Here is a 24,398-nt window from a genome sequence, read left to right as displayed (position 1 = left end):
TTTTTTTTTTTTTTTTAGAAAAAGAAAATAAAATTTGGTTTTTGAATTGGGAGCACGCCCACTGTTGTCCTCTAATGGAATGGAAGGAAGGCTGCAGCCCACGAAACACTAAGTTTTAATTTTGAAAGTTTAATTTGGCCCAGTTGGTTAAGGCCCGACGTTTGTTTTAAAACTTTGGTTTCGGGGTCCACTCTTGAGTGGAAACAAGCCCACAATCGGTTACAAGCTCAGCTGGGTTTAAACCCAGAGTCCAAAATACAAGTCCAATGAAAGAATTTAAACAAGCCCACACAAAATAAATACAAGCCCACAAATTAAATTATTACAAACCCAACAGAAAATAAGAGAAGCCCAAAAATTGGCTTTAATATTACAGCCCACAATTAAAAAATTGGAAGCCCACAATTCGGGTTCTCTTAAATGGGTTACCTTTTAAGCACAGTCCAGCTGCTCTGATATTGTTGCAAAAACCCAGTTGGGTTTTGGTTCTTTTCCTTGGTGGCGTCCCAGCAGAGGAAAAACAGGTTCAGAACAGCAGGTCCAACAGCAAATGAAGTGAAGCAGATGCAGATGCAAATGTTATGCAGTGAAATGCAAAATAGCTAAGAAAAACACACGAAAAACACAGCACCAATCCCCGGCAACGGCGCCAAAAACTTGGTAGGCTTCTAAAAGGTTCTAAAAATTATCCCCGGTAACGGCGCCAATAACTTGGCAGTCCCCTAAAAGGTTCTAAAAATTTTCCCCGGCAAGAGAATTAGCTTGCTATGAGCACTAATTTCTCCCAATGCTCAATCAACAGTGCAACCTAAGCATACAACAAGAATGGCAAGATAATCAGCTTGCTATGAGCACTGATTTCTTCCATTGCACAATCACACCAATGCTTCAAATGTATCTAGCCTAGCATTCCATCAAACTAACAGCAAGTGTAAACATAACAGGAACATTTAACAAGATATTCTAGAGTCTAACAGAACCTTAACAACATTGAACTAACAGGATACTAACACAACTAACATGAACATAACTGAAATTAACATGTGAACTAAAATTAACATTTAACAGGACATGAAAGTCCTGGATGTTGGCTACTCCAAACATGTTTAACTGAAATTGAACTAAAGTTTAACTGAAATTAACAGGACATGAAAGTCCTGGATGTCGGCTAATCCAAACATGTTTAACTGAAATTGAACTAAAGTTTAACTGAAATTAACATGACATGAAAGTCCTGGATGTCGGCTAATCCAAACATGTTTAACTGAAATTGAACTAAAGTTTAACTGAAATTAACAGGACATGAAAGTCCTGGATGTTGGCTAATCCAAGCATGGTTTCTACAACACACCCACACCCATATTTATACCCACAGACAATTAGGGTTTTCAATAAAAATCCCCAAATTTGAGAAATTAGGGCTTTTAGAAATTGGAGAAATCTCACCTAATTCTCTGAAATTGTTGTCGACCCATAACTCTATTTGTCCTTCTCTACCTCTCCATGCCTTCAATTGCGTCAATTTCTAGCTATCAACCTAGTTCCTCGAGTTCACATGCCATCAGTGAGAGGCGTGAAATGGATGAACTAACTTGACAGTTAGGAGAGATGGTGGCGTCTGTGATGTCGGGGAAGTGGGTGGTTTGGCAGTGGAGATGGGGGTGAAGTGAAGGCTGGTACGGTGGAGGCAGGAGATGGTGTTTGGTGGTGGCAGGACATGGTGTCTCTGCAGAGGTGAGGGGGTGGAAGAGGAAAGAAAGAGGAGAAGAATGGGTCGAGTTTAGGGTATAGGTATAGGTTGCTAGTGTGTGAGGCGGATCCATCGAGTCTTGATGTTCTGTGACTCTGAGCTGCGAGATGCGAAGATGGTAGGTAGATCGGACGGTGATGCGGAGGCAAGCGAGGAGCGACTGTCGGATGAAGGGATACAACGAAACGAACGGTGCTAGATTAGGTTAGGTGCTGTAGTGTAAGGCGGAGATATCGAACTTTGATGAACAGCAAGGGAGAAACCGTTGGATTCATCTACCATCTAATCTGATGGCTTGGAATTTCAGCGCTGTGGTGCTCGGCATAGACTTCAGATTTTGATGCTCTATGAAGGAGCGACCGTCGGATGCTTCTGAGAACTGATCTGATGGCTGAGAACGGAGGCGTTTTTGTGTGTAGAAAATGAGGTTGTGCGCACCATTCTTCGCGGCTTCCTTGCGTGATTTCTCCCGGCTTTTCACTACTTTTCTGCTCTTTTTGCTCCGCAAGTCATCCAGACTTTATTTATTACCTAAAAATGCAAAATTAATTAATAAAAATATTTATTCTTGAAAACAATGAAAATACAGAATATGGGATAAAATGTGGAATTAATGCACAAAAGATGAGTTAAATGCCAACAAAAAGGGATAAATATATACAATATTTGGCACTCATCAATGGCTACGATCCCCCTTTTTCCACTTTTCTTTTTTACTTTCTCTTCTATTTTTATTCTCTCATCTCTGCAACTCTGTTATTCTTCTGCCAATTCTGCTGCTGTAATTTTTTCTTCCTTCAATCCTTTTACTTTCTATACATTCCCATACTTTATATTCAAACATGGCTCCAAGTGGTCATAGATATGAGAAGAATTTACAAGATGTCCAAAAAGATCTTGTTGATAAAGGTTTCACACTCTCCACCATTCCTAGTGAGAATGCCAAATCAAGTCTTTCTGTCAAGTTTTTCTCTGATCAATATTGTGATGATCAATCAATCATAATTTCGCTAGGTCAGATTCTCGCAGGTCTCCCTATTCCTCTTTATAACCCAGATCTTCCTTAATTTTATGAAATTCTCGCTCATTCGGGATTTTCGCGAGCCATCTTCCAACTGAGTGGGAACTGCATCCGTCTGATGCTACAGTTCGCTAATTGTGGTGCTGGTAGAGGATCTCTGTACTCCAAATAACTTAGGGATCCTAAATTCGCAAACCTAGAGATAGTTGCTGAGAAGTATACAGTGGCGAATTTCTTTGAGAACTATGAACTTATCTCCATGAAGAAAGAGAATACTCGCTGGGGTATTCGCTTAAAAAGGAAAGATAATATTGATGAAGCCAAAATTCTTATGCAAGATATTGATTGGCATTCTGGTAAAAACACAACTCCTCGCCAATCCAAAGATGATAAATGGTGTGTTTTTCCTTTGATGCTAAAAGGACCCTACATTGCTGGGTCAAATATTCTTCCTGCGAATCTCGCTGCTTATCAACCTTGGGTTTTCTCTTGGCCCGAGAAGGAGAAAGAGGTATGTTTCTCCCCTTTAACTCATTTTATATTTCTTTATTGATTTTTACTATTTTGTTCGCTAACTCTTGCGACATTCCGCAGATCCAAAAAATGAAGGATAGTTATAACAGGACTGGGAAATCTAGTACTATGTTAGCTCTTCGCTCATACACAGATGACGTAAGAAATTTTCTCTTATGATTTTAAATAGTACTGTTACTTCCATGCTTCCATTTCTTATTTATATCTGTGTGTGAAGATTATTGCTGAAGTAGAAGAATCTGTTGATGTTGCGAAGATTGGAGATAAAGGGAAAGGTGCTCTTCGCAAGAAAAAATAAACTGGTCCTCCTCCAAAGAAAAGGAAAGTTCGTTCTTCTTCCCCTTCAAATATTCCTCCTCACGAAAATTCTGAAAGTGATAAGGGTGATGAGGACAACGATGATATTGTTGCAAGTGAAGATTCTCCACCTGAATCTTCTATGGCTAAGTTATCTGGCCTCTTTTATGATTCTCTACAAGGAATGGGAGATAGCCAATTCGCAGATACCTGCAAAGCTCTCGCTACCCTTTGCGATGTTCCTTTACTGGATGATGATAGCTCTCTTCATGGAGTTTCTAGATCCGTGACTCCTGATTTTTTGCATTCTCTCAATAGTCTGGTATATTTTTATCCTTTTACTTCTTCATTGTTATAATTCAAAATTTCTTTCTATATTAATATTTTTTATATTTTTTCGCAGGCTGGAAAAGCTTCTTTTGCTGTTGCCTCATATCTAGAGAGAAGACGTGAAAATCTTGAAAAGAAAAATCTTCAATTTCGCAAAAAGAATGAATAATTGGAAGCTGAAATTAAGAATCTTTGCGAGAAAAACAGAAAATTAGAAATTGATTCTTCCTCGTATAAGAACAAAATTTATAGTCTTCAGCAAGCTAATAATCAGCTTTACGGTATGTTACTTTTCTCTTTTCTCTTTATTCATTCATCCTGTTGTTTTATCTTATTTAAACAATCCTTTTTGCAGACATTTATGATCTTTCTGATGAAGCTACCCTTCTTCGTTCATTTCCTAATGCCTTGGATAATAATACCCTTCTTGAGCGTCTTAACAATTCCTTAAATAGCTTCTCAAATGATAGAATTTCTTCTCTTTTTCTAAATGAGCTTAGATCTAAATTTCGCCTCTTAGAAATTGATCATAGATCTAGTTTAGGCTTAGGCAATCGATTTAAGCGTCTCCTTCTTGATTCTAAAGAGAAAACTAATGAGTTAAGAACCAAAACTAGTGGTCTCATAGATGATAAAGATCGCATATCTGATCAAGGTGCCAAGGCTCTGGCGAGGTTCCAAGAGGCTCTTCTTGAAGTTCAACTTGAACGAGATGAAGCTAACTGCAAGAATGTCGAACTCTGCGAAAGGTAAAATCAAATTCGTTCTCGTCTTCTTATAAGTAGTGAGGATGAATTTGTTTGGGCTGCGAAAATCTTAGATGATGTTAGAAAAGACTTAGGTGTAAATGTTAGTCTTAAAGTTGAGCATACAGCCTTGATTAGAGATATGATTTCTGACAGAGAAGGTTACTAAATGCTCTTATTTACTAATTTTTTGTTTCTTATGAATTCTCATCAAGTTAATAAATGATTTTCTTTTGCTCGCAGATTCTTAAAATAGATATCGTGGAAATATTGAAGAACTCGAAGCTGAAAAGGAGGAACTCGCAAAGAATTTTTCTTCTCGCAACGACAAGTATTCTAGATTAAAGAATCAAATCAAGATCATTGTTGCGAATTTTAAGAATGATGTTATGCATTTTCGCAATCAGACTATCCAAATGGTTTGTGATGACCATAATATCCCACATTCTGATTATCGTTGTCTTTTGGAAGAAATCCCACAAAATACTCCCAGTTTGATTATCTCTGATAGCGAAGCTGACGATGAAGAATCTGATAGTGATGGAAGTTCTGATGATGATGAAGATTCTGACGCAGACGAAGAAGGGAATAAGTCTAATGAAGATAATGAAGGATCAACCAAGAAGTAGTCTTTATTTCTTTCTTTGATTCTTTGTAATACTTGTACATTTATTTATTCTTTATGTATATTTGTGTTTCTTTCATTTTGACCTGCATTAAAATAATTCTTCTTTGCAATACAGTTAATCAATATAATCATTATATCTTGAATCTTTGAGTAAATCTATCATATGGAAGCAAATAACATTTTCTAATTTCATACATTCCCATACTTGCCTTTGTTATTTGAATCCAAATGAGAGATTTCATAAAAAAATTCTTATTGTATAGCTTCGCAATCTTGTGCGAAGTAAATTTTGTTTCTTTTCAAAATATCATTCCTGTGTGGTCTTATTTTTCCTTCCTAATTAAAGGTCTTATTATGCCACCTCTTGTCATTGCGACAAAATCGCAGGACGTCTTTGCACATTCATGCAAAACCCCATTGATCTTGCCTTAACTTTCTCTTTTGTATTATGGCCTCTTCAGGAATGTTGCGACAATATGACAGGCCTAAATATTCTTGCGAAAATAAAGCCCCATGACATTGTCGTCGTGCGACGAAATCGCAGGACGTCTTCGCACTTTCATGCGAAAAACCATTGATCTCGTCTTATCTTTTTCTTTTGTATTATTGCCTCTTCAGGATTGTTGCACAAATATGACAAGCCTTAATACCCTTGCGAATAAAAAGCCTCATGACATTTGCGTCTTTAGACACTTATCAGCTCCCTAATGGAGGGTGCCACCCTTATCTCCCCCCTGGTTGCCCCTTCAAGGAGGCGTACTTCTACCATACAAGGTTAGCTCCTCCCATCCAGTCTTAACAACAACCAGTTGTTTTCGCAGCCTCTTATCCCTTTTACCTATAAGTCTTATGGTTACGAGACTGCACCCTAAGTGGGGTTTTCTTCAGGCCGAGTGCAGTATAAGCCAAGACTTGTCAAGAATGGCAAGGTACGCTTCAAATGTCCCTGGAACTCTTGACTCAACCGTGTACCTCGGCGCCTTGATCATATCTGCACTCCTTGGGAGAGTCCTTATTACCTTATTCGCCCAACTCAAGTCATATGCTTAAGCTGAGAATCCAAGGTGCCTCTCCCGGATGGGATTTATTGACCCCAAATCTCCATGACTCAGGTTTCGGGGGTGGTGTAGCCTTTCCCTGAGCCATGCAACAGGTACCTCCTTGTATGACGTACTTTAGGTCTTACATTTGCCTCTTGCGAAATTGTATTCGCGAACTAGGGTGTACGCCATAAAGGTTCGCCTCTTTCTCTTTTATCATTCTTCTCTGATTATTTTTTGTAAAAATTCATTATCTCTGCGAGAGTCTCGCAAATCATTATATTGTATTTGAATTTCGCAATCTCAATTTTGTTGTTCAATCAAATGTATTTTTGAGAATTTTACTTATTGCGAGAGTATCGCAACAACTTAATCATTCATACATTTCTTGTTTTTATTACCTTTGTCATCCTCTGCTTCTTTATTATTTCCTGCTACTGCTTCCTTGGTAGTGGTAAATTCATCATTTTTATTCTGAGCTAGCATTAATTTCGCAACATCTCTTCTCCTTTCCTTTCGATTGTGTCCACCATCAACCTGTCACTTCTTTGTACATCTTTGATTTTGTGTCGCCAGTTTTCCTTCTTGTTTGCTCTTCCTTCGCAAGATTCTATCTCAGTTTCGTAACACCTATTTCCTTCAACCCAATCTCCCTTTATGATTCCTACACTGCTGGGGTGAGGGAATTTGATGCACTGGTGGAAAGTTGAAGCTACACCTAGAATCTCATGTAGCCAAGGTCGACCAATTAACGCATTGTAAGGTGATTCTACATTAACGACACGGAATGAGATTTCAGAAGATATTCCCTTCAATGGAATTCGCAAAGTAACCTCCCCTTTAGGCTTGTTAGCAGTACCATTAAAACCATATATCTTATATGTTGATGGTATAAGATCATCATCTCTTCCACCCATGGTTATATAAGTATGATAAAATAAGATGTTCACAGAGCTTCCAGTATCGACTAGAATTCTATTGATTTCCCATAAATCTTCAGCTTCATCATCCTCATCTTCTTTTGGTTTTGGATTAATTTCTAATTTTATTACCAATGGATTGTCATGCACCTCTTCTCCTTCGGGAATTTCTTCTGCAGTAAAAGAAATGATCTGTTTCTGTCATTCCTCTAGTGGCGAGATTTTCGCAATATTCATAATTTCTCTTCCGTCATTATCTCTTGCGAACACTCTACTCAAAACATTATCATGAAAATCTTCAATTGTCTTATATGAGTGTACGATAGAGTGACACAATAGTTTTTTTGCTTTTTCACCAACTTCTATGAAGAATGTTTCTTTCTTTTTCATCGTATTCACTTTGTGATGTTCTGGTTGTGGTGGTAATGGTTGAGATTGCGGATGCCCTACCAGAAAGTCGTTTAGTTTTCCTTGATCTATCATTCTCAAAATAATTCTTTTTACATTTCTGCAATCGTTTGTGGTATGTCCATGAAAATGATGATAAGAACAAAATTCATGACTTCTGTGGTTTGGAGGTGGTTCCGTTCCCATGTTCCACGGTGTTGGTATATTTTCCATCAAGATTATAGCTTCCCATATCTTCTCTCCACACTTGCATTTAGAGGTGGCATCTTGATTTCTTCCCATATTACCTTGTGACTTCCTTGTCCTTTATTATAGTTTTGCCTTTGACCTCCATAAGTTTCTTGCGGTTGATCGAGCTTTTGAATCTTGTTATTTCCTCCACGATTGTAGAAATTTCTTTCTCTTTCATACTCTTCTTGATCTCAGCTCCCCATAGCTACCAATTTCTGCTGACTGTTGCTTGTCACTTTCTCTTGTTGTACTTGTGAAGTATTCGCCACTGTATTTATTAGCTTGGGTAATAAGCTTGCATTCGCTGTTTGTGAGCTGGTGTTCGCAAATGGATATGATCCATTTCATTTTGCCTTTCCTCTAGAGCAATGTATTCTTCTTGAAGTTCTCGCAATTCAGTCATTGTAATCGTATTCTTGACTCTGAAAATTTGGACATACGATAGGTTTGTTGCAAACATGGCATTGATAAATGATAATATGAGATATCTCTCATCTACACGGCCAGCCATTTCGCTACACATAGTTCTCCATCTTTTAGTCAAGTGTTTCAAACTTTTGCCAACCCTTTGTTTTAATCCAAACACATCTTCTATACCAGGTCGTGAGGAATTATTACTTATATATGCCCCCAAGAATGTAGTCTGCAAATAACTGAAGGAGGTTATTGTATTCTTTGGTAAACCTTCAAACCATTTTAACGCTTCTCCTGTTAAGCTGGATGCGAAATATTTGCACAATACTGCATCATGATTTTCCCATTGTAACATGTATCTCACATAGGCTTTAATGTGCTGAATTGCACAAGTTGTTCCATCAAAAATGTTGTTTAATGCGGGAAAATTGCATTTCGGTGGTATTCCTCCTAATTGTACTTCCCTTGTAAATGGAGTTTTCACAGCTTCTTTTATTGCTTCATCCAATTGTCTTCTACCTACTTCTCCTCTGTTATTTAGCATTCCTCTCATTTCTTCTAATTCTTTCAAGATTTGTTTATTTACACCTGAATCTTGATCCATTGGTCTCTTTAATTTTGCTTCTCTTCTTCTGCGTTCACGTCTATCTTCTCTCGCAAAATTTTGCATCTCTTCTTCATTATCCTCATCTTGTCTTCTTCTGCGATTGTCTTCCTCATCTCTATCTTGAATTCGCAAATGATGATGTCTTTCATTTTCCCCTCCATAATTTTGTTCATTTCTTGTCAATTCAATTCGATGTCTTTCATCCATTCTCTTTACTCTATCATACTCCTCATTGAAATTGTCGTTATTCCGGTTTTGTGTACGCCTTCTTTCTCGATTGTCATGATTATTCTGGCGAATTGTCTCCTGAAGCTCTTGTTCTTCCATTTCCGCTCTCAATCTTTCACGTTCGCAGATTAAACGTGCTTTTTCGGCATAATGTCTTTCAATTTCTTCTTCAATTGTCTGTTGATTTCTTTGAGTTTCTCTCACATGTAAAATTCTTCTTTCTTCCTCTTGATTTCCTTTGCCATCTTGGTTATTTTGTCCCTGATTTTGTCCGTTCTCTTGATTTCCTCCAATTTGCCCATTATCACAAGTTTCATTTTGTGGAATGTAACGATCATCAGTTCTTTCTCTATTTTCACGATATTCTTCATTAGGATTTGATATTTCTTTTTGAATATTGTTTCCAGCATTGATTGTGGGTGAATTTCGCCTCATTTCTCTTCTAGTCGATCTTGAATATGATTTTGTAATACTTCTCGATCTTCTATTATGTAGTCTTATATTCTCCATCCTTAATTCGTGATTTTGCCTTGTTAAATTCACACGTTCTTCTGCCTCAGCTCTTCTTTCTTCATGTAATCTTCGTCTCAATGTTTCTAACGCTCCAATTTCCTCACCTCCATGAATTATTCCTTCATCTGCTTCTTGATTTCTCTCTTCCTGTCTATAATTTCTGTTTTGTTGCTCTTCTTCTATTTCTTCAGCTGAATTTGATCGCCAAGTGTGTATGCTCACCCTATCATAATTTGTATTCCTCTGTTGAACTAGTGTTTGTTGAATTGGCGGTTGAATTTGATTTTCTCTATTATTTCTTATTCTAGTAGATTCTCCCATTTCACTTCTTTCTCTTCCAGCAATTCTTTTGCTTCTCTAATAGTAGTCGGTTGTTCGGATGTATTTCTTCTTCTAGCCATTTCTTCAATGTTAACAGTATTGCAAGAAATTATGAAAAATTCTTAATCAATCACTTTAAATTTTCACAAATCTCAATATCAATCTTTAGCTTTTTCTAGAATAATCTTCAACTCCTCCCTGTTTCTAGCGCCATTATGTAGTTGCAGGAAATCCTACACTACACCCCTCATATGATTTCATTGTTCATCAACTCATTTTTAGGTTTACACTCTTAATTTTATTGATTAATCTTTGAATGTTCTTACAAGAAAAGATAAAGAAATTAAGAATGATCTCTGCTTTGAACTTTCTCTCTCCTATTTTCTTGTTTCTTACTCAAAAAAAGATCTCCTTTCTTTACAATTCGAACGACTATTTATAAGGAAATACATAGTGGATGACAGCTAATCTGTCCCTTATTTTCGGGTATGGCTTGCGACATTCTCGCAACCTTACAGATGTTAAGTTCGCAAACTCTCTAATTTTTGCAGGATTATCATATCTTTCTCGTGATCTTAGCTGACGTCATTTATTTTATCATTTCTGAAATTGTTCTGCGACGTTGTTGTACTGTGCTGAAACATTCTCATTGCGAGATTCCGATCCTACATGTCTCTTACCTTTCGCCGACATATCTCCAAGTTATTTTAACTCGCACCACAGAGGAGTGAGTTTTCTGCCCGAGTCATACTTCCACAAGGAACCTAATCAAGAGGATTTCTAATACAGTTTCAATTATTCAATTTCCAAACGTCATTGACATGCCCATTCAAGATAAGTAATGAATACGGTAACAGCTTCCTCCATGAAAAAAATACTAAATGACTTTCCTAAGATTGACGAATTTATCAAGAGGGGGGATGGTGAACTAGATTTCCGAATTCAGGTCTGACAACGTGATTGCACTAGTAAGGGGTAAACTAGTATTTAAAGAAACGTCCAGAGATTTTCTATCACAATAGAATCAGAAGAAATCTCATACATAATAGTTTATGCTTCATTTCATCTTTAGCTTAATACCACCACATTTGTAGAAATTGGAATTACCGTCATCTTTTTCATGTGGCATACTAACCACTAATATGTTAAAGCAAGAGGGGATTTAACCCAGTTATTCATTATACGGTAATGTTAAAGCAAGAGGGGATTTAACCCAGTTATTCGTTATACGGTAATAATGTAAATTCTGGGGATATAAGATCTTCTTAGGAAAATCAATTTTGAAATTGCTTGTAAGAAGTGTTCTGTTCGAACTTTCGTAAGTGTTAAACATCTTTGAGATTGAAAAAAATAAATTAAAGTACCTGTGAGAGGCCAGTTAACCCATCCTTCACTTTGGGGATGACTAAGATATGAGTAGGAGCTGCTGGGTTTATGTCTCTGAATGCAAGAACCTGTTGAAGTGTTGAGCACTCAGATTAAGAGATATATCTTACTAATTCAAAATGTATACTGTCAAAATCTACTATAAATGTTGAATCTCGAGTTTCCATCTGGCGTCCCGTTTGAAATGTATGAATATAAATGAAGAAACTTCAGTCAAGAACAAATATTAATATAAGTAGAATCAAGTGAGAGAACATAATGTAGAAGAAGATAAAAGACGCTATATAAGTTTTAATTAGCCTTTCATTTACTTCAATTTCTTGTACATTTGAATGAGGACAGAAAAGCAAAGGATATAAGAAAATTAACCAATGGCAAAACATTCTTACGAAAAATAAAATGTCATTCCAAAAATCAGATTAGTCTTAACGCTCTAAAGGCTCACAGAAATCTATCCATACATTTGAGCTTCATACTCAAGAAAACAAGTGAATGTGCAGACTATGTTCTTTTGGTCAATTGGATAAATTTTTTGACACAGAGCATATATTTTGGAGTCTAACCAAGATTACCATGTGTAATAAGAACACTAATTGAAAGACTTAACATTAACATTAAGACATAGAGAAATACCTTATCATCCTCATAAACCACCTTAGAAGGAATTTCCTTGTTTATGATTTTGTCGAATCTGCATAAAAGAGAGAGATGAAGAGAATGGGGAAATTTTCCGAAAGCGGGAATAAATGATAAATCCAAATTGGTTTTAATTTTTGGTGTGAAAAACATTTGAGGTCCGGTGTTATGATGTAGGGTTCAGGTGGTGGTGTGATGGTGCAAGACAGTAGTGAACATAAGTGCCTACTTCTGATGGAGCTCAATTCAAATTATGTGTCAGAGTCAGACACTGATATGATCAGAACATGCTTCTGAATCGAATCTCTGTTACCAGAATTCAATGAGGCTGACAATCTAGGTGAAGATGGCCGGGAAGCTTTAATTGACTCGGGTTGGAGAGTATATTACGGTATTGCAGTCAGTTTTATCTGCCTGGCTTTTCAAACCACTAGCAAACGGCACATTTTCATAGCTTCTCAGAACATCAAATTTATCCATCACAGAAGGATTATTATGGAAATCTGCACAATGTCACCACTTGCCTGTAGAAAAACCATGGTTGTAGGCTCTTCATCAGAAACTGTAACCAAATCAATTTTAAAAGACATTCGAGTCAGGAACGTCCAATTACCATAAATTATCTTTTACTAGACAACATTATCTCATTAAAGCAAAATAACAAGGCCTTGGATATAAAAATTAAACAGGACCAAGGCGCTAGGTATAGAGATTAAACAGAACCAAATTGACCCTGCATAAATTTAAACATCACTGAGTCTAATATCTATTGAAAGTTTACTGCCAAAACTGCTTACAACACAGCTACAATCTATATAATACCAATCTTGTTTGCGACATCCAAAGCATCATAATCTGGAGTTAATCTCACGTAAGCCTTCTTCGTTCCATCAGGCCTGAAGTCACAGGATATCCGATACAATAGAGTTAGTACATGGGCAATATGTTTTCAGGTACAATCAAATTCAGAACCATGTAGCTAGTTGCAAATGGGTATATTGATCTTGAAGTCAAAGCACTCAAGAATTATTTAGGAGCTTACCTGATAAGGGTGTTCACTTTCTTAGTCTGGATATCGTACATCTTCTTGACTGCAGCCTTAATTTTCTTCTTGTCAGCACGAATATCAACAATGAATACTAGGGTGTTGTTGTCTTCAATCTTCTTCATTGCTGATTCAGTTGTGAGTGGGTATTTCAAAATCTGGTAATGGTCAAGCTTGTTCCTTGGTGGTGCACTAATACGAGGGTACTTGGGTTTCCTCGCTGTCTTCAATGTCTTTGGCCTGTGAAAGGTGACTGATGTACGGATCTTCTTAACCTTCTTCTTTATCATTGATGCTCCAGCTTTGACTGCCTTGGCAGATTTCAAAGCCTGTACCTTTGGGTCGGCCTTCTTTGTAGCAACTGCATGAGAAGCAAATGATATTAGACACAAGATCTACAGCCAATATACCAAAGCAACCCAAACATATGCTTCATATGATGAACAAAATAGACATCCCAATCAAAACCCAGTGGATACAGAACGAACATACTAACTCATAACTAAACATACTAAAGCAAGTCTACAGAGATAAACAGTTTATTAAGGATACAAAATCATCATTCCAAACAATATACATATGTTTCAATTGGTTATCCTAGCAAATACCAACTATTTTTTGAGCAACCATACTAATAGTTATATTAATATCACATCGCCAATAAATACCAACAAATCCCTAATTAATGGCAGCATTCAACATGAAACAATACTATCAGCATCCAAACCTGATAAAAACCCAGGATACGACACAGATTATAGTTCAACAAAATGCAAGATCAACATAACAGGATACAAGTACAACCCCAAAAATGCATGCTTCAGTTTGTGCTAAAACCTAAACACACAAACAAAACATTCATAGAACTCAGTGGTCTTTGTGGAGTTACAGTACTGGATTTCTGTCCTCGGATGTAAACTGCAAGGCTGGTTTAGCAAAGGTTAGCCTGGGCAGTTAAGTAAATATCATAGATGCGTCAGTTACTTCCTAGTCTAGGCTTGGAGAGATCTTAGTGACTGCAGTAAGGTTACTGACGATAGCCTGGTTTCAATTGCAGTAAACTATGGACTCAATGTTTCTAAGTGTACTGTTTACAGATTTTGCAGTTGCATCACTTTCTTGTGCAGGGGCTCAAATTGCAGTTCCTATCCATGGGTGGTTACTCTCACATATCTGGCTAACATGGGTGATCCTTTAATGGGTTTGAATCTCCAGCACTGTAAGTCACTAAGCAACAGCATGACTGACTTGGTGCAAATGTTATATGCGCAAAACAATCTTAGGAAGCAGTAGAAGAAACCCTTGACAGGGTAATTCTGTAAAATTGGATCGCAAGGTGTGCTGAAATGTCACTTTAAAGATAAGGGTTTAGCAGATCATGTTACCAGATATTCCCCCATCGTTGGTCAATCCAATACATTACAGTGTTTATTCTTCACTTATGGAAAATAGACCCAATCTATGGATTCAATCTAATTCTGGTTGTTTAGCACGATACTAATTCAAGAAAATATGCTTTAAACTGCAAATGGCTGTGCAACAAACTGATTTCTTCAGATAGTGACTCGTCAATTTGTGCAGTCAGATTCAGTAAACAACAAACTTCCAGTTCACAGAGGGACCTAATTCGGATCATTCTACACACTAAAATCTGGAGACAATAGAAATTAAGAGTATCCTTCTCACAGTACCTCTCACAGTCAAGCTAGGAAAGCTTCATAATATTCAAACAAAAACATCAACCACTACAGAAAGATGAACCAACATCCTACAACACACAAACAAACCATTAAACAACAATACACACATTCAGGGTTCATCAAATCATCATATCATAACCCCAACATACTCAAACATGAATCTGCTACGCATAGGCTGTGGAATCTGAAAAGAAAATTACCTTTAGATGGAGGAGCCATTATTAGCTACTGAATCTTCTTTCAAACTGAAATTGAAACCCTAAAAAGATCAGCAAATCATAAAATGAAGAGAGAAATTTTGTTATAACGAAACCCTAAGAGAGAGACGAACCTGGTTTTCGATTGATGATAAGAAGGAACCGCCGCTGGTAGACTGGAGGCCGTGATTTTATATTAGGGTTTTGTAAAGAAAGAGGAGATGGTCAGGGGCATTTTTGTAAACATGACAAGTGTGTTTGGGTGTTGGACAGGAATATATGTGGTTCCGTGTGTTAGGTTGAAAGAGTTACTGTACAGGAATCATGGTATGAGTATGACTCGGTGTTTGTTTGCATCCGACTCACGATCTGGATTTGATCCACCACTGATTCTTCGTGAGTCAGATGTCGGACTGTTTGTTTTCAACTTCGAATCAGATCTGACTCGACCTTTGACTCAGATCTTATTCCTGATTTGGACTCGTTTGAGTCAGGTAACAAAACACTCCTAATTCATGGGACCAAACCGTTGAGTCAGTTGAGTCAGAACTGACTCAAAACAAATATATTGAGTCAGATCTGACTCAAGTCAGGTGATTTCAATCAGATCTAGACGACTCAGAAGAGTCAGGAGTAAACAAACATGGTGTAGGATATAACCCGTGTCGTAACCGTCCAGGGTTTAGTCTTTTGCTAAAAGTAGAGATATAACATATATTTTTATTATCAACGTTAAAGAATGTTATGGTGGGTTTGGATGTAGAATTTTAAAGGTGGAATTTATGGGTCCAGGGGATTTGGTAGAATTACGTTTACCTTTATATGTTTGGTTGCCTAAATTCTTGGAATCACGTTTCCTACGGGATTCAGTTTTCCAGCAAATCCTCCATATGGAGTTCGACCCCTCCCCTTAAGATTTGCTGGGAAACTTATAAAGGGATTTATGGACCCACTTTTTTTAAATTCTAAATCCCATATATATGGGATTTTAAGATTTGGGGGTAATGTCAAACGGTACAAAGACTTTCATACAAAAAAAAAAAAAAACTCTATAAATTTTAGGAATTTTAATTAAGTTACCAAACACACAAGAAATTTACGTGAATTCCAGAATTTATAATCTCATGAAATCATAAATTCCTATAATTCCTGGAAACGGTGAATTCTACTAACAAACCCACCATTAAAGTTAATAAGCATAATAATCTAAATATTATTATTCTAGGCTTTGAACTCTAATACTCCCTTCGCCTTAGAAACGGTTCACTTTTTTTACTTTCACCCAAAAAATGGCCAATCAGAAAAGTGAAAGACTCATCGTTTTCTGGAAGTAGTACTTTTTTTGAGTTGCTTTTATCACCCTTAAACTATAAACTCCAATAATTTATTGTGCAGCATATGCTAAGTCAAATGTGTAGTCTTTGTTGTCTTGCATGAGTAGACAACAAAGTACATAAGTAGATAAACAACAACTTGCATGAGTAGACTGCCTAGTAAACAAACCATCTGATGATTTTCAATGAGGTTGTTTAGGAAGAGTATTAAACTTGCATGTGGGGAAGTTATCATATCCATCAAGTGTAAAGCCCAGGGCACCTTATGTTTCATGAAAAAAAAAATTAACCTTAACCATCATGAGAAGTTTTGGTGGAAAAAATATAGACTAAAAAAGGTTAGGCAATAAAAATATAAAAAAAAAAATGATGAGCTATGCAAATCCAGATGTTGTGTCCTCTTCCTCATTAACCCAACAAAAAAAAAATTATGTTGTCCCGGATCTTGCTTCCTATACTATAAAGTCAAGGAAACCTCACGTTTCAAAATGCCACTAAATTTGTATTCTAGAAACTATCGATAATATTAAACTCATGGTTATGTTTAAAATTTTGGCATTTACTGGAAAACATCTTGTATAGAGTAAAAAATCTTGCATAGAGAAAACATCTATGAAGCTTAACATCAAACTTTCCTAATAGATAAGAATATTGGTTATTGGCTTCACACATGCAGTGATTCCAGCTAGCTATGCAGTTGCAACTCATAATATCAGAATATTTTATCTTCCATGTATACCTACATGATACCTACATAGAATGATTAAGCTGATCAAATTCACTTTATAATAAAAAAAAAATTAGAACCTGAAAAGACCAAGGTACCCAAATACACCACAATCTTTTATTTTGATCACAACCTATTCAAGACCCAACGTGTATAAATCTCTTTAAGCAACGATCACTAAAGAAATATTTCAACACATTGTCCACTTGGAACAGGGTTAGTCCGGACTGGCCTAACAATGTGAGAAATCAAAGCCAAGTGGCGAATCACAATACACCTTGTTTGATCTTTTATGGATACAAGATCGAGACAATACAACAACAGGATGTTCACTTGATAATAGTTACGGTACAAGACCGAATCACTATAAGATCAATATCAAGTGCCTAGTTAACGTACAAGTGTATTTACTTTAATTATAATATAAACACAATTATAATGCGAAAATAAAGTAAAGCACACACCACAATTTTGTTAACGAGGAAAACTACAATCTTGTAGAAAACCTTCAGGACCTAGTACAATTTTGAATACTCAATGAATTAAGACGCTACAAAAAGTAAACCTGCAACTTCGTGTAGACGATACTAAGTAATCTAAAATCCTAGTTACTCAGCTTCATCAATGTTCTTGTTTTGATAACATCTAGCAGAACCGAAGTTCTCAATAAATGTTTGATACTAGATATCCTAGCAGAACGGGCGTTCTCTTTAGGACTAAATCTAGTATATCTTCTTAATAGTTCACAATAACTTCTTCTACCAATCTTTCAACTAGAAAGACAAGATTCCTTTGGATTGGTACTCCAAACAGTAAAGGATCAAAACTGTTTGGTAAACACACTCACTTTTTAATCACAATACCGAAATATATGATAAAAGCACAGCTAAGGATCTTCCTTTTTAAGACCCATTACCAGATCCGAAGCTCCTAGGTGACGAGTGATCGTTGTCTTATGCGTAAAAAATAAATTACTTTCTCACTACTCAAAAAATAAAATATAGTAAGGGCAATAAAGGATTGTTCCCACATAGAGGTCTTGGGTTGTCAATATGTTATGGTTTCCTATAAGTAACAAGGGGGTTTTCTGATTTTTATATACTAAAATAAAATAAAAGCAAAACAAAGAAAAGTAAACAAATCAAATCGAAGATGTGAAGATATTGGTCAAGGAGTCGTTTTAATTCACTAACACGTTCTTGTCCTAATAAATAGAATTGATATTTAATCTCTCATTATCAAAGGCCCTAGGATGCCTTGATCGCAAGAATATCCCGCTAAATTTCCTCTTGTCATCAACAAACGCATTAAAAGATGCGAGTATGAGTTCTATCTAAGAGAACAACTAAACGTGTAAAAGCACTAATCAAGTTTAATTACCTAGATGCGTTAAGTTCAATGAAATCAGGCCAATCAAAGCAATCGAACGTGTAAAAGCACTAATCCGATTTAACAAAGGTTATGGTTCACATATGATCATAAGAATATATCACTACAAACTATAATCATATTAATGCTACTTGCAATCAGGAATTATCACTTTTGCGTATAATAACCCTAATCTAGAAATAGATATGCATGTGAGTTCTACCAATTTGCAACTTGACAAAACAAACATTCAATCATACATGGCGATATTTCTAGTGAATCATAATCGATAGAAAAAACTTATGCAAACAAGAAGCATGTATCTTGAAATCAAATTAATCCATAACCAAAAGAAAACTAACTCATGTTTATGGAGTTTATCCAAAGAAGAAATAAATCTATCATGTTCACCAACCCTAGAACAAAAGTAGAAGTAAAGATAAGATCCCCTTAGAAAATAAGATTAGAACCCTTTTGCAGACTTGTTGTATTCCTCTGAATCCAGCTCGGGCCAATTTAGTTTTCACGCCAGGCCAAGTCCAACTCAGGCCAACTCAATTTCAGGCTCAATAACGTGGAACTGACAAGCCAACTTAGCTTGTTCCACCACCATATAATTCCGGCAATATCTCAACTCTTTCCCAGCATTTGCCTTCCCTGCAGCATCATTTTCTTTCATACCCATTCATCCATTTACCAGGCCTAGGCTTCACTTCATGCATGCAAACCAACCAAACAGCAAATTGTGCGTCCCCTGCAGTACCAGCTCATTCATCCATTTAAGCTTCAATTCCACAACCTCATTCTCATATAGACCAGATCAACGCATTTGTTGTAGATACCATCATAACTAAGCTGCAACACAACCATTAATCCATCCCATCAGCACAAACACCTTCCTTATCTGCTTACAGGCTTCACCGACAATGCTTTTACTCGCAATTCCCTTCAACCCAGACCAGCACAATCTCAGTGTTAACTGCGGCTCCTTCTTCATGTACTGCTGCAACCACAGTTCCGTTTCTGCATCTCAGCTAGTCACAGCTAGACAACACCAACATATCCACCATCTCAGTTCCTATATCATCATACGTTGCACCACCAAATTGTCGAGTCATTTCTCTGTAACCTAACTCAACCCTGCCAATGAGTTTCAAGCACAACCACAATTTCATTATAACCTGCAGCTTCATCTCAGTCAAATCAGTACCACAGCCTGAGCCATTCTCTATCTGAGTGCGCAAACTCAATTTCATTGCCATCATATCCACCTCTGGAGTCACAGCCAACCAGACTCCAATTATAGCTGCTACAACATTATTTTCAGCTTCATTGCAGCACCACTACTTCCTATTACAACTGCATCTTCTCTGGAAGCAACAATCATTCCTTCCTACCATTTTTGTTCTTATCTCACACAACAACAACATTTCAGGTCCTTGTTCTTGTGTGACTTGGCTCATTCACAAGCAATTTTAGCTGCAGAACAACTATATTCTGCCTTCCCTTGTCACAATTCAACTCATTTATCCATCAGTTATCCGACCCATTTAATCAACACGCCACACCTGAGATTCTTACCAATTCATATCACCACTTCCCTGACTAGCCACTAGTTAGCTTCATCTAATCTCCTTTGGAATCTCAGCAAAACCAAATCCAAGTGAAACTCATCACAGGCATGTACTTCTTTAACTCCAACTCCATTCCATTCATTCTAACTGCAGCTACAACTTCAATAATTCTTCTCACTCCATCCACCACCACCATCCTCACTGCCTTCTTCAAACTCGAGCAGCAACACCAGTTCTCATCGATTCTTCATAACAACAACATCCACTAACAGCACCAGTACCCATTATCTCAAACTACAAAGATCCATCTGAACTTCAATCACATGTAAACCTAACATTCATCTACACCATTCTTGAGTCAACACCTTCACAGTTCCCATCTCCATTCTTGAACTAATCACAAGTTGAAATCCAACCCATCTCTGTACAACCTCCATACATTCATTTAATCTCTTTCTTGCCTTTGAGCATGAGTTCTAAATCCCTAAAATCACCCACAATAATCACAGCAGCAAGATCGATCTTCCCCATATTCTTCCTTGATTTAAAAACTCAAATCTTCACCATTAACCACCGCAGCATCAGCTGGTTTTTCTCTGAAACCTCTCTCATCTTTCTCACCAATTCGCCCATCATCACAATCACCTATTTCTGCATCTGAAGTTGTCTGAACTTGGGGAAGTAACACGAATGAGAAATTGATTTCTCAAATTCGGGGTTTGGGTGTAATAAAACTGGGATAAAGGTTGGGTGTAGTAAAACTAAGAATGATATAGGCACCGTTCCAGTGGATAAGGGCTTCCCCAAAGTGACTCTAGTTCCAAATGTCAGTTTTGGACGGCTGACAATACAATTTTCTGCTTCATTCTCAATAAACGTTCGGTTCTGGGGAACTGATAGGCATAATTTCTGATTTTGCTCATAACTTTCTCATACGGCATCGGAATGACCTCATTCTTTCGCCTGCGACTTGATGTGTATGCCTCTTCGCTCCAAATGGACATTTTCTCCTCTTTTTTTTTGCTCCAAAGGACTTCATTGCACCTAATAAACTCAAACTCACACATAAGATACATAATTTACATGAAAACTCGCAAAGAAAGCATAAACAATAGATAAATATCAAGGTGTTTATGATACCTATCAAATTCCCCCACACTTATACTTTGCTAGTCCTCGAGCAAATCAAATTAAACAATTCTAAAACATACATACAACTCCGTATCGTCGAGGCTACTGTCACACTTAGCATGTATAACAAGCCTTTGAACCCCTAGGTGTCCCTAGTGGACAAGTCATAGTCTCGTGAGGGTTTACTTGAGATATACCCACATAACCTATTTTTCCAACTTACTAGTGAAAAAGAGGGGGTCTAACAACACCACCCAATATTTCGCTTAGCAATCTGTATGGACAAACTCGAATATACTTTCAAGAGAATCAACAAGACTCAATCAATTAAAAGTATATCAACGAGTTTATATCTCTCTCTTGATTTGATTTACTCAAGCAGATCCTTCGAGTTCTAATCAAATACAAGGAATTACTTGGACGGTACCAAAGACCAATGTCCAAGGATCAATCAACGATAATCAAAAACCAAAGGTTGGATTAATCCAATTGATGATCTAAACGCACAACCTGTATTATTTCAATTATATAAACAAATATAATGCAGAAATAGAAATAACACAGACACCAGAAATTTTGTTAACGAGGAAACCGCAAATGCATAAAAACCCCAGGACCTAGTCCATATTGAATACACACTGTATTAAGCCGCTACAGACACTAGCCTACTCCAAGCTAACTTCGGACTGGACTATAGTTGAACCCCAATTAGTCTCCCACTGATCCAAGGTACAGTTGTACTCCCAACGCCTATGATCCCAGCAGGATACTTCGCACTTGATTCCCTTAGTTGATCTCACCCACAACTAAGAGTTGCTACGACCCAAAATCGCAGGCTTTAATAATAAACAAATCTGTCTCACACAGACAAGTCTATCAAAGGATGAATCTGTCTCCCACAGAAAAACCCTAAAATTTTTGTTCCGTCCTTTGATAATAATCAAGGCGAACGGGAACCAATTGATAGTCCGGTCTTATATTCCCGAAGAACAACCTAGATTAATCAATCACCTCACAACAATCTTCGTATGGTAGCGAAACAAGATGTTGCGGAATCACAAACGATGAGACGAAGATGTTTGTGATTACTTTTATATCTTGCCTATCGGAGAACTCTCACGATCTCAAGCCAATAAATATGATTGTACTATTACGATAGAAGATTCAAGATCAGGTCACACAACTACGATAAAAGTAGTATCAGTATGGCTTCACAATCCCAATGAAGTCTTTAAGTCGTTAACCTGGTTTTAAAAGAAGAAAACCCAAAGTTAAAGGAGAAACGACTCTAGCACACAAACTAGTATCACACGTAAGGTGTGGGGTTTAGAGTTGCACAATACTAAATGTCTCCTTTATATAGTCTTTCAAATCAGGGTTTTGCCTTAGTTACAAAGCTATCAATATTCACCGTTAGATGAAAACCTGATTTAGATTCAAGCTAATATTTCTCAACCGTTAGATCGAAAACTTAGCTTGCCATACACAAATGACTGTACGCTTCTAGGTTTGCTAACAGCACCCAAACGTGTACATTGCTGGTTCAACAATAGTCTACCCAAAGAGGTTAACAATATGAGCGTTTCATACCAATCTTGTTTTTCTTCACCATAACTAGTTCAATTGACTCGAATGAACTAGTTAAGAGAGTTGTTCAATTGCAAGGAAATCTTATGTAACTACACAAGACACAATTGAAGCAAAGATGATTTGATTCACTCGAATCGGTTCATTAACTTTAATAGCCACGGTTTGCAAATGCATTCCTTAATCTTTTAAGATTAAGTTCAGAAATCATCTTTAGATATATAACCTTCTCAAGTTCGCAGACTAGGTTCGCGGACTTAAGACAACGGATAGAGTTTACAAACTCCAGCACAAATTCTCGGGTTCGAGAACTTCGCCGGTTCGCGGACTTGGCTCACGCAAGTAGTTGGTCAACTCCAGCAGAGATTCTCGGGTTTGAGAACTTCGGCAGTTCGCGGACTGATTTCGCGGACTTGGCACTTGCCATACTTCCGGTTCTCTTGATCAACAAAGTTCGAAAACTTCGGTTCAAGGAATCCAATGGTTATGTATTCTAAACTCACATTCCAATCATTGAAACATTCTTATAGGATGTTATATAGTTGTTACATTATTTCTCGTCAAAGCAATTTTCAAAGTGATTGAAACATTCATGACTTTCGTCACTAGGTAAAGATAAACTTGGTCGAAGCGAAAAGCTCACCAACACATATTTCGAGATATAGATAGTCGAGGTATACTCGGCTCGAAATACCAAATGTGTATAATCTAGTATATATATATATAGCATACGACTTTTGTCTCAAAGAGTAGGAGATAGAATAGATATACTTTTGAATGACAGATAAGTTCAAGTCTCCACATACCTTTTTGTCGAGAAGTTCCACCGGTTCTTTGAGTAGATCTTCTACTTGTATGATGAATCGCCATGAAGTCCTTGAGCTCAACTACACTTACTATCCTAGTCCGAGACTTAGGTATAAGAGACCAGAAATCAAGACTTATAGTTTTGATCACTAACATTGACAAACATGCTTGAGATGGCAACGCATGCGAGTTTGACCAAGCAGTGCTCTAACAACTATTTCTCCGAAATGATAGCATCCAACGCGCTAAGAAGACATAAAGATTTTGCACACTAGTCATAAGAAGTTAGACACATAAATGAACACAATCTCATCCTTAAAGTTTGAGAGATAAATAACCATCCCTTATGGAAAGAAATTCGGGTTCGGAGTGATCGAAAGTCTCGACTCTGCCTCACAAGAAAGGATTTTATGAAGTTGCTCTCAATAATAAACAACTTTTTATGGGTCACACATGTGTCCAGGTAGGAGTGAAGAGAGAATCCTGCAATACCTTGAATGGTAGGAAGGCTAAACCCTCCGAATTGTTTTGAAAACCCACATCTTTTATCATTTTGAAAACCCATTTTTCTGACGATCTCTAAGAAAGTAAATAAACCACTTAACGAAGGTGGGAATATGCTTACTTACCTCGTTATCCGTTCGACGTTCAGTTAGCACCACTCTCACAACGTCCATAAAAACGTCTTCAGTCTTCAATCCTTGTCTTCATCTTCGTCTTCGATCTTCAACTCTTGATGATAACTCTTGAACTTCGTAGAATCTTGACAATGTAACACTTTTCTCAAATTCCTTGTTGCTTGAAACTTCATTATGGATATTCCTTCTTTCCATTGGCTTTATTGAAAGAACAAAACTATAAAAAAAAAAATATGATACAACACATTTTTCTTGCCTCTTTATTGTTTTTTTCTTTTTT

At 37.0% G+C, this 24,398-nt stretch overlaps 2 protein-coding genes across 2 annotated transcripts; both read right to left on the bottom strand.

Moving 5' to 3' along the window:
- Positions 1–10,668: 10,668 nt before the first annotated feature.
- Positions 10,669–12,178, bottom strand: LOC113336279 (protein pkiA-like). Its single transcript, XM_026582230.1, has 3 exons — positions 12,008–12,178; positions 11,353–11,442; positions 10,669–10,752 (listed from the first exon to the last, which is right to left on the bottom strand). Exons 1-3 carry the CDS (start codon positions 12,161–12,163, stop codon positions 10,696–10,698), a joined length of 303 nt encoding a protein of 100 aa, XP_026438015.1. The 5' UTR covers positions 12,164–12,178; the 3' UTR covers positions 10,669–10,695.
- Positions 12,179–12,568: 390 nt separating this feature from the next.
- On the bottom strand, positions 12,569–15,192 carry LOC113336278 (60S ribosomal protein L23A-like). The gene is made up of 4 exons (XM_026582229.1): positions 15,087–15,192; positions 14,956–15,000; positions 13,053–13,416; positions 12,569–12,906 (listed from the first exon to the last, which is right to left on the bottom strand). The coding sequence occupies exons 2-4, from the start codon at positions 14,972–14,974 to the stop codon at positions 12,822–12,824; spliced, it is 468 nt and encodes a 155-aa protein (XP_026438014.1). The 5' UTR covers positions 14,975–15,000; positions 15,087–15,192; the 3' UTR covers positions 12,569–12,821.
- Between the last annotated feature and the right edge of the window lie 9,206 nt (positions 15,193–24,398).

The sequence above is a fragment of the Papaver somniferum genome, unplaced genomic scaffold, assembly GCF_003573695.1.
Source record: "Papaver somniferum cultivar HN1 unplaced genomic scaffold, ASM357369v1 unplaced-scaffold_152, whole genome shotgun sequence".
Taxonomy (NCBI): Eukaryota; Viridiplantae; Streptophyta; class Magnoliopsida; order Ranunculales; family Papaveraceae; genus Papaver; species Papaver somniferum.
Note: the sequence above shows the minus strand (reverse complement) of the source record. Positions and strands in the feature narration are given on the sequence as shown.

Coding starts and splice junctions, on each gene's coding strand:
- LOC113336279 (XM_026582230.1), bottom strand. CDS start 12,163: ATGTTTTTCACACCAAAAATTAAAACCAATTTGGATTTATCATTTATT. Junction 11,443..12,007: donor TGGTTTATGAGGATGATAAG/GTATTTCTCTAT, acceptor ACACTTCAACAG/GTTCTTGCATTCAGAGACAT. Junction 10,753..11,352: donor GGTTAACTGGCCTCTCACAG/GTACTTTAATTT, acceptor CCTCTTGATTAG/GTTCCTTGTGGAAGTATGAC.
- LOC113336278 (XM_026582229.1), bottom strand. Junction 12,907..13,052: donor AAAGTGAACACCCTTATCAG/GTAAGCTCCTAA, acceptor CTGTGACTTCAG/GCCTGATGGAACGAAGAAGG.